At 46.4% G+C, this 10,183-nt stretch overlaps 1 protein-coding gene across 1 annotated transcript; it reads right to left on the reverse strand.

Annotated features, from left to right (window-relative positions):
* Positions 1-975: 975 nt before the first annotated feature.
* LOC137095602 (zinc finger BED domain-containing protein 4-like) lies at positions 976-2,493 on the reverse strand. Its single transcript, XM_067462375.1, has one exon. The coding sequence runs from the start codon at positions 2,491-2,493 to the stop codon at positions 976-978; it is 1,518 nt and encodes a 505-aa protein (XP_067318476.1).
* Positions 2,494-10,183: the final 7,690 nt, after the last annotated feature.

The following is a 10,183-nucleotide window of genomic DNA, read 5'->3' on the forward strand; positions in this document are numbered from 1 at the left end:
GGAGGGTTTTTAGCATATTGCGCAATCGCGTCTGCCATTAACGAATCGATTCATAATTGTTTCGAAATTGTTTCGTAATTGTTTCGTAACTTTATGAAATTTCGTATATTTTGACCTTTTTTAAAGGAAAATTTCGGAATTCTTTTAAAAAACGAAATGCAACCCCCCCCTAAAAACGAATCGAGTTTAGAAACAAATTTTTCCATGGTTACCCAGCCGTAGTAACTACGTTGAGATGACAGAAAAGCAAAGAACACTGGATTTTCTAAAAGTGCTGGACCAAAATGGGCCACGGATGCCGCAGACAATGATTGTAACTACGTTGAGTTAACAGAAAAGCAAAGAACACTGGATTTTCCAAAAGTGCTGGACCAAAATGGGCCACGGAGGCTGCAGACAATGGTTGTAACTACGTTGAGTTAACAGAAAAGCAAAGAGCACTGTATGTTCCAAAAGGGCTGGTCCCCGAAAGGCCACTGAGCCCGCAGTAACTGGTTGTAACTACTTTGATTTAACAGAAAAGCAAAGAACACTGGATTTTCCAAAAGGGCTAGTCCCCGAAGGGCCACTGAGCCCGCAGACACTGGTTGTAACTACGTTGAGTTAACAGAAAAGCAAAGAGCACTGGATTTTCCAAAAGGTCTGGTCACCAAAGGGCCACGGAGCCCACAGACAGAAATCAAAGCACACTGTTTTTTGCAGAAGGGCTCTACCCCTAGGGCCAATTAGCCCGCAGTCAGCAGACTTTGATTTTGGGATGTGGATTTTGATTGTGCCTTTAAATACAGTGTCTTACGGGCTGAGGTAGTTTTAGTGGATAGGGTGGTGTTAATCATTGGTGTGGGTTTTGTGTAGGAGACTTGGATTGTATGCCGGTGTGACATGTGGGGGGGGGGGGGTAGAGGTAGTTGAAGTGGATTAATTAAAGATTAGATCAATAGTTGTTAATGTTCGAAAACAGAAGGCTATAGTGATCTATGGGATGGTGCTCTCAAAATCAATCTCAGGATAGCCCAAAATTGGCAGGTTAGCCTTCAGGAAGACCAGCTTCTCCACTGCAAGGGGGTCGAGCGCGTTACGTTGGAGGGTTACGACATCTCCTGCCAGGCTGAAGACCCTCTCACTCTGGACGCTAGTAGGTGGACAACTGAGAAACTTGCGTGCCACGGTTGAGAAATCAGGCCATGCCTTGCTTCGGGAGGACCAGTAAGTCAATTGATCGGTGGAAAAACTCCCCTGAGGCTCCTCCAAGTAACGGTTAACAGAGTATTCGGCCAAGTCTATCTTTGCCGCCTGGGCCGACAAAGATGTTCCTTCCTCTGAAAGAAAAGCGATACTGTCCTGTATGAAATTTTCCTCGCACCTCCTTTTCTGACGCACCGCCCTACTGTCATTCCTTGTAGGTGGCAAGGTGGGGCTATTGGTAACGGTGCTGGCGCTACCACTGGGATTTTGGGGAGTAATGGCATCGACGATTTGCTCAGACTGTTGCCCCACCCTCCGAGAGTATTCTCCTCTCATGAGCGAGACAAGTTCCTCCTTCCACCTCAGCAAATCTTTGGGGCACATGGTGTCCTTTATGCAGGGGTCGCAGAGTGCTGCCAAAACGTGAGTCTTACTTTCCATCAGTGGGAGGAGATGTTTACGGAGGGCAATATACAACTTTCTGACCACTTCCTGGGCCTGTGGAGTCAGGGGCCCAGCCATGGAATGTAATGAACTGTGTCCACCCAGCGTCTCCAAATGCCTCTTCAACCGTAAGATGACAGGGAGCACCTGGCTGAGTAGAGCTTTCTGGCCTGAAAGTTTATCGGTGGCTATTTTAAATGGTTCTAGGATCTCAACCAGCTGAGTGATGGTCATCCACTCCTGGTTGTTGGGGACCAGCTTGTTTATCGGAGCAGCGACTGACAGTGATACGGCGTGGACTGCTCTCTGTGGCTCCACTATGCGCTCCAACATCATGTAGGTGGAGTTCCAGCGGGTGGAGACATCCTGCAGTAACCGGTGTTGTGGGAGGCACTCCAAGGTCTGCCTGTCATGCAGCAGTTTTGCGGACTTGGTGCTACGATGGAAGAAGCCTGCGATTCTGCGGCAGTGGTCAATGAGCTGAGTGACAGCAGTGGAGCTGTTTTCATCGGGCCCCTTGAAGCCATCTTTTACACAATTATGCAGCAAGTGCACCATGCATGCGACGTTTGTGAAGCCCGCACTTTCAACCACCCGGATCATGTTCCTTCCTGCGTCTGTGACCATGAATCCCGAGTTAGCACCAGAATGAGTATGCCGCATCCAATCTCTCATCATATCTCGCAAGTACTCAGAGATGTTGTTGGCCCCGTGATCCGTACCTATCAACTCAAGAGACAGGAGGGCCCATCGATGACCCGAGTCGAGGCAACCCTCCATCTCCCACAAGTGAGCGGTGAGGGACAGATAGGAATGCCCTCCTCCCGTGCTGGACCAAATGTCCGAGGTGAAATGTACATACATGGCTCATGATTTGTTCAACAGGGTTCTGAGGCGTTGCTTGCATCCCTCGAACAAAGCTGGAATGACAGTTCGAGAGAAAGTTTTGCGAGTCGGGATGTTGTACCATGGTGCCAGGAGGTGAACAAATCGGCAAAAAACCTTCCCGTTCCACCATACGGAAGGGCTGGTGGTCCAAAGCCATCATCTCTCCCAGGCGACGTGTTATTTCCTTCGCTGATGGCAGCTTCAATCCAGATCTCACCGTTGTAACTGGGAGGCCCCAAGCATCAATGGTTTTCTGCATGGGGTCTGTTGGTGAGGTTGGAGTGCTCTGTGTACTGCTGCATGTGCTGCCGCCTTCCACTGTGTCTACCTTTACATTTGGGTGGTGTCTCTTCATGTGCATCCATAACCCTGTCGTGGCAAGATGCCTCATATCTTTTCCTCTGCTGACACTCACACCGCTATGCCTACAAACTGCCAAAGTGGCCTTCTGAGCATGGACGTCGTAATGATCCCAGAGAAGCGATCTCGGCCTACCCACACCCGCTACAGGTATAACAATGCTTGTATTTGGAGTAGAGGTGTTAGGAAAAGAGAGTGGGATTGTTGGTGATTCCTCTTCCTCGCCCTCCAGCAGCATGCAGTCCTCCTCTGGATCACTAAGTGCCGAGGTGGAAGCAGAATCCATGTTGTCAAGATCTACCATCCATTCCTCAGAATCGTCCTCCTCCTCACTCTCCTCTTCATAACCGTGGTAGTTTTAATAGAGGTACTCGGTAGTACATCATGAGCGCAATGTTGAGACATCAGAACAGATGTAGATGATTCTCCCATCTCACAGCTTGATAAAACATTTGTGTCTGTTTCAGTTGCCATTTCGTTGGTTGAATGTTCCCTTCTTCTCGATGTAATCCTCATCATTCCGCTGCTTTTCTTATATGTTCATGATACCCTCACTGGGACCTTGCGTCCCAAAGAGCTTGGAAGGAAACGTTTCATGACACTATTCAAAGGCAAAGGCTGGTAGGAGTGGGTAGGTTTCCTCAGAGTATTAGAACGTTTCTGATTGTAACTAACAGCACTAAAAGGGGAAACATAGGATGTACTGTGATGGAAATAAGAGTGGGGGTTGCAGGCCAAAATAGCGACTGAGAGAGTACCATAAGGCAAGGCAAGGAAAAATTGAGGACAAAGAAAAAGGAAAATTGTATGGACCCCAGGGGCCACTGAACCTGCAGTAACTGGTTGTAACTTCTTTGAGTTAATAGAAAAGCAAAGAGCACTGGATTTACCAAAAGGGCTGGACCAAAATGGGCCACAGAGGGGGCAGTAACTGGTTGTAACTACTTTGAGTTGACAGAAAAGTAAAGAACACTGGATTTTCCAAAAGGGTTGGACCAAAATGGGCCAGAGGCCGAAGTAACTGGTTGCAAATACTTTGAGTTGACAGAAAAACAAGGAACACAGGATTTTTCAAAAGGGCAGGACCAAAATGGGCAAGAGGCTGCAGTAACTGGTTGTAACTACTCTGAGTTGACAGAAAAGCAAAGAACACAGGATTTTCCAGAAGGGCTGGACCAAAATGGGCCATGGAGGCCGCAATAACTGGTTGTAACTGCTTTGAGTTGACAGAAAAGCAAAGAACACTGGATTTTTCCAAAAGGGCTTGACCAAAATGGGCCACGGAGGCCGCAGTAACTGGTTGTAATTTCTTTGAGTTCACAGAAAAGCAAAGAACACTGGTTTTGCAAAAGGGCTGGACCAAAATGGGCCAAAGAGGCCGCAGTAACTGGTTGCAACTGTTTGAGTTAACAGAAAAGCAAAGAACACTGGATTTTCCAAAAGGGCTGGACCAAAATGGGCCACGGAAGCCGCAGTAACTGGTTGCAACTACTTTGAGTTCACAGAAAAGCAAAGAACACTGGATTTTCAAAAGGCTGGACCAAAATGGGCCACAGAGGGTGCAGTCACTGGTTGCAACTACTTTAGTTAACAGAAAAGCAAAGAACACTGCATTTTCCAGAAGGGCTGGACCAAAATGGGCCACGGAGGCCGCAGACACTGGTTGCAACTACTTTGAGTTAACAGAAAAGCAAAGAACACTGGATTTTGAAAAAATGCTGGACCAAAATGGGCCACGGAGACCAGAGTAACTGGTTGTAACTACTTTGAGTTGACAGAAAAGCAAAGAAAACTGGATTTTCCAAAAGGGCTGGACCAAAATGGGCCACGGAGGCCGCAGTCACTGGTTGCAACTGCTTTGAGTTAACAGAAAAGCAAAGAACACTGGATTTTCCAAAAGGACTGGACCAAAATGGGCCACGGAGGCCGCAGTCACTGGTTGTAACTACTTTGAGTTCACAGAAAAGCAAAGAACACTGGATTGTTCAAAAGGGCTGGACCAAAATGGGCCACAGAGGCCGCAGCAACTGGTTGCAACGACTTTTAGTTAACAGAAAAGCAAAGAACAATGGATTTTCCAGAAGGGCTGGACCCAAAATCGGCCACAGAGGCCGCAGTCACTGGTTGCAACTACTTTGAGATAACAGAAAAACAAAGAACACTGGATTTTCAAAAAATGCTGGACCAAAATGGGCCACGGAGGCCGTAGTAACTGGTTGTAACTACTTTGAGTTGACAGAAAAGCAAAGAACGGGATTTTCCAGAAGGGCTGGACCAAAATGGGCCACGGAGACCGCAGTCGCTGGTTGCAACTTCTTTGAGTTAACAGAAAAGCAAAGATTACTGGATTTTCCAAAAGGGCTGGACCAAAATGGGCCACGGTGGCCGCAGTAACTGGTTGCAACTACTTTGAGTTGACAGAAAAGCAAAGAACACTGGATTTTTCAAAAGGGCTGGACCAAAATGGGCCACAGTGGCTGCAGTAATTGGTTGGAACTGCTTTGAGTTCACAGAAAAGCAAAGAACACTGGATATTCCAAAATGGCTGGACCAAATTGGTCCACGGAGGCAGCAGTAACTGGTTGCAACTACTTTTAGTTAACAGAAAAGCAAAGAACACTGGATATTTCAAAAAGGCTGGACCAAAATGGGCCACAGAAGCCGCAGTAACTGGTTGCAACTGCTTTGAGTTAACATAAAAGCAAAGAACACTGAATTTTCCAAAAGGGCTGGACCAAAATGGGCCACTGAGGCCGCAGCAACTGGTTGCAACTGCTTTGAGTTAACAGAAAAGCAAAGAACACTGGATTTTCCAAAAGGATTGGACCAAAATGGGCCACAGAGGCCGCAGTAACTGGTTGCAATTACTTGGAGTTCACAGAAAAGCAAAGAACACTGGATTTTTCTAAAGGGCTGGACCAAAATGGGCCACAGATGCCGCTGTCACTGGTTGCAACTACTGTTAATTAACCGAAAAGCAAAGAACACTGCATTTTCCAGAAGGGCTGGACCAAAATGGGCCACGGAGGCCGCAGTCACTGGTTGCAACTACTTTGAGTTAACAGAAAAGCAAAGAACACTGGATTTTCAAAAAATGCGGGACCAAAATGGGCCACGGAGGATGCAGTAACTGGTTGTAACTACTATGAGTTGACAGAAAGGCAAAGAACACTGGATTTTTCAAAAGGGCTGGACCAAAATGGGCCACAGAGGCCGCAGTAACTGGTTGCAACTGCTTTGAGTTAACATAAAAGCAAAGAACACTGCATTTTCCAAAAGAGCTGGACCAAAATGGGCCACGGAGGCCGCAGTCACTGGTTGTAACTACTTTGAGTTAACAGAAAAGCAAAGAACACTGGATTTTCCAAAAGGGCTGGACCAAAATGGGCCACAGAGGCCGCAGTAACTGGTTGCAATTACTTTGAGTTAACAGAGAAGCAAAGAACACTGGATTTTTCAAAAGGGCTGGACCAAAATGGGCCACAGAGCCCGCAGTAAATGGTTGCAACTGCTTTTAGTTAACAGAAAAGCAAAGAACACTGGATTTTCCAAAAGGGCTGGACCAAAATGGGCCACGGAGGCCGCAGTAACTGGTTGCAACTACTTTGAGTTCACAGAAAAGCAAAGAACACTGGATTTTTCAAAAGGGCTGGACCAAAATGGGCCACGGAGGCCGCAGTTACTGGTTGCAACTAATTTTAGTTCACAGAAAAGCAAGAAACACTGGATTTTCGAAAAATGCTGGACCAAAATGCGCCACGGAGACCACAGTAATTGGTTGTAACTACTTTGAGTTGACAGAAAAGCAAAGAACACTGGATTTTCCAAAAGGGCTGGACCAAAATGGGCCACGGAGGCCAGAGTCACTGGTTGCAACTGCTTTGAGTAAACAGAAAAGCAAAGAATACTGGATTTTCTAAAAGGGCTGGACCAAAATGGGCCACGGAGGCCGCAGTAACTGGTTGTGACTTCTTTGAGTTCACAGAAAAGCAAAGAACACTGGATTTTTCTAAAGGGCTGGACCAAAATGGGCCACAGAGGCAGCTGTCACTGGTTGCAACTACTTTTAGTTAATAGAAAAGCAAAGAACACTGCATTTTCCAAAAGGACTGGACCAAAATGGGCCACGGAGGCCGCAGTAAGTGGTTGCAATTACTTTGAGTTCACAGAAAAGTAAAGAACACTGGATTTTTCTAAAGGGCTGGACCAAAATGGGCCACAGAGGCCGCAGTAACTGCTTGCAACTGCTTTTAGTTAACAGAAAAGCAAAGAACACTGGATTTTCCAAAAGGGCTGGACCAAAATGGGCCACGGAGGCCGCAGTAACTGGTTGCAACTACTTTGAGTTCACAGAAAAGCAAAGAACACTGGATTTTTCAAAAAGGCTGGACCAAAATGGGCCACGGAGGCCGCAGTCACTGGTTGCAACTACTTTGAGTTAACAGAAAAGCAAAGAACACTGGATCTTCAAAAAATGCTGGACCAAAATGGGCCACGGAGGATGCAGTAACTGGTTGTAACTACTTTGAGTTGACAGAAAAGCAAAGAACACTGGATTTTTCAAAAGGGCTGGACCAAAATGGGCCACAGTGGCCGCAGTAACAGGTTGCAACTGCTTTGAGTTGACAGAAAAGCAAAGAACACTGGATTTTCCAAAAGAGCTGGACCAAAATGGGCCACGGAGGCCGAAGTCACTGGTTGTAACTACTTTGAGTTAACAGAAAAGCAAAGAACACTGGATTTTCCAAAAGGGCTGGACCAAAATGGGCCACAGAGGCCGCAGTAACTGGTTGCAATTACTTTGAGATAACAGAGAAGCAAAGAACACTGGATTTTTCAAAAGGGCTGGACCAAAATGGGCCACAGAGGCCGCAGTCACTGCTTGCAACTACTTTGAGTTAACAGAAAAGCAAAGAACACTGGATTTTCAAAAAATGCAGGACCAAAATGGGCCACGGAGGATGCAGTAACTGGTTGTAACTACTTTGAGTAGACAGAAAAGCAAAGAACACTGGATTTTTCAGAAGGGCTGGACCAAAACGGGCCATAGTGGCCGCAGTAACTGGTTGCAATTACTTTGAGTTAACAGAGAAGCAAAGAACACTGGATTTTTCAAAAGGGCTGGACCAAAATGGGCCACAGAGGCCGCAGTAACTGGTTGCAACTGCTTTTAGTTAACAGAAAAGCAAAGAACACTGGATTTTCCAAAAGGGCTGGACCAAAATGGGCCACGGAGGCCGCAGTAACTGGTTGCAACTACTTTGAGTTCACAGAAAAGCAAAGAACACTGGATTTTTCAAAAAGGCTGGACCAAAATGGGCCACGGAGGCCGCAGTCACTGGTTGCAACTACTTTTAGTTCACAGAAAAGCAAAGAACACTGGATTTTCGAAAAATGCTGGACCAAAATGGCCCACGGAGACCACAGTAATTGGTTGTAACTACTTTGAGTTGACAGAAAAGCAAAGAACACTGGATTTTCCAAAAGAGCTGGACCAAAATGGGCCACGGAGGCCAGAGTAACTGGATGCAACTGCTTTGAGTTAACAGAGAAGCAAAGAATACTGGATTTTCCAAAAGGGCTGGAAAAAATGGGCCACGGAGGCCGCAGTAACTGGTTGTGACTTCTTTGAGTTCACAGAAAAGCAAAGAACACTGGATTTTTCTAAAGGGCTGGACCAAAATGGGCCACAGAGGCAGCTGTCACTGGTTGCAACTACTTTAGTTAATAGAAAAGCAAAGAACACTGCATTTTCCAAAAGGACTGGACCAAAATGGGCCACGGAGGCCGCAGTAAGTGGTTGCAATTACTTTGAGTTCACAGAAAAGTAAAGAACACTGGATTTTTCTAAAGGACTGGACCAAAATGGGCCACAGAGGCCGCTGTCACTGGTTGCAACTACTGTTAATTAACCGAAAAGCAAAGAACACTGCATTTTCCAGAAGGGCTGGACCAAAATGGGCCACGGAGGCCGCAGTCACTGCTTGCAATTACTTTGAGTTAACAGAAAAGCAAAGAACACTGGATTTTTCAAAAGGGCTGGACCAAAATGGGCCACAGTGGCTGCAGTAACTGGTTGGAACTGCTTTGAGTTCACAGAAAAGCAAAGAACACTGGATATTCCAAAATGGCTGGACCAAATTGGTCCACGGAGGCAGCAGTAACTGGTTGCAACTACTTTTAGTTAAGAGAAAAGCAAAGAACACTGGATATTTCAAAAGGGCTGGACCAAAATGGGCCACAGAAGCCGCAGTAACTGGTTGCAACTGCTTTGAGTTAACATAAAAGCAAAGAACACTGAATTTTCCAAAAGGGCTGGACCAAAATGGGCCACTGAGGCCGCAGCAACTGGTTGCAACTGCTTTGAGTTAACAGAAAAGCAAAGAACACTGGATTCTCCAAAAGGGCTGGACCAAAATGGGCCACGGAGGCCGCAGTAACTGGTTGCAACTACTTTGAGTTCACAGAAAAGCAAAGAACACTGGATTTTTCAAAAGGGCTGGACCAAAATGGGCCACGGAGGCCGCAGTCACTGGTTGCAACTACTGTTAATTAACCGAAAAGCAAAGAACACTGCATTTTCCAGAAGGGCTGGACCAAAATGGGCCACGGAGGCCGCAGTCACTGCTTGCAACTACTTTGAGTTAACAGAAAAGCAAAGAACACTGCATTTTCCAGAAGGGCTGGACCAAAATGGGCCACGGAGGCCGCAGGCACTGGTTGCAACTACTTTGAGTTAACAGAAAAGCAAAGAACACTGGATTTTGAAAAAATGCTGGACCAAAATGGGCCACGGAGACCAGAGTAACTGGTTGTAACTACTTTGAGTTGACAGAAAAGCAAAGAAAACTGGATTTTCCAAAAGGGCTGGACCAAAATGGGCCACGGAGGCCGCAGTCACTGGTTGCAACTGCTTTGAGTTAACAGAAAAGCAAAGAACACTGGATTTTCCAAAAGGACTGGACCAAAATGGGCCACGGAGGCCGCAGTCACTGGTTGTAACTACTTTGAGTTCACAGAAAAGCAAAGAACACTGGATTGTTCAAAAGGGCTGGACCAAAATGGGCCACAGAGGCCGCAGCAACTGGTTGCAACGACTTTTAGTTAACAGAAAAGCAAAGAACAATGGATTTCCAGAAGGGCTGGACCCAAAATCGGCCACAGAGGCCGCAGTCACTGGTTGCAACTACTTTGAGATAACAGAAAAACAAAGAACACTGGATTTTCAAAAAATGCTGGACCAAAATGGGCCACGGAGGCCGTAGTAACTGGTTGTAACTACTTTGAGTTGACAGAAAAGCAAAGA

The sequence above is a fragment of the Anolis sagrei genome, chromosome Y (genome assembly GCF_037176765.1).
Source record: "Anolis sagrei isolate rAnoSag1 chromosome Y, rAnoSag1.mat, whole genome shotgun sequence".
In the NCBI taxonomy this organism is placed as follows: Eukaryota; Metazoa; Chordata; class Lepidosauria; order Squamata; family Dactyloidae; genus Anolis; species Anolis sagrei.

Coding starts and splice junctions, on each gene's coding strand:
- LOC137095602 (XM_067462375.1), bottom strand. CDS start 2,493: ATGTATGTACATTTCACCTCGGACATTTGGTCCAGCACGGGAGGAGGG.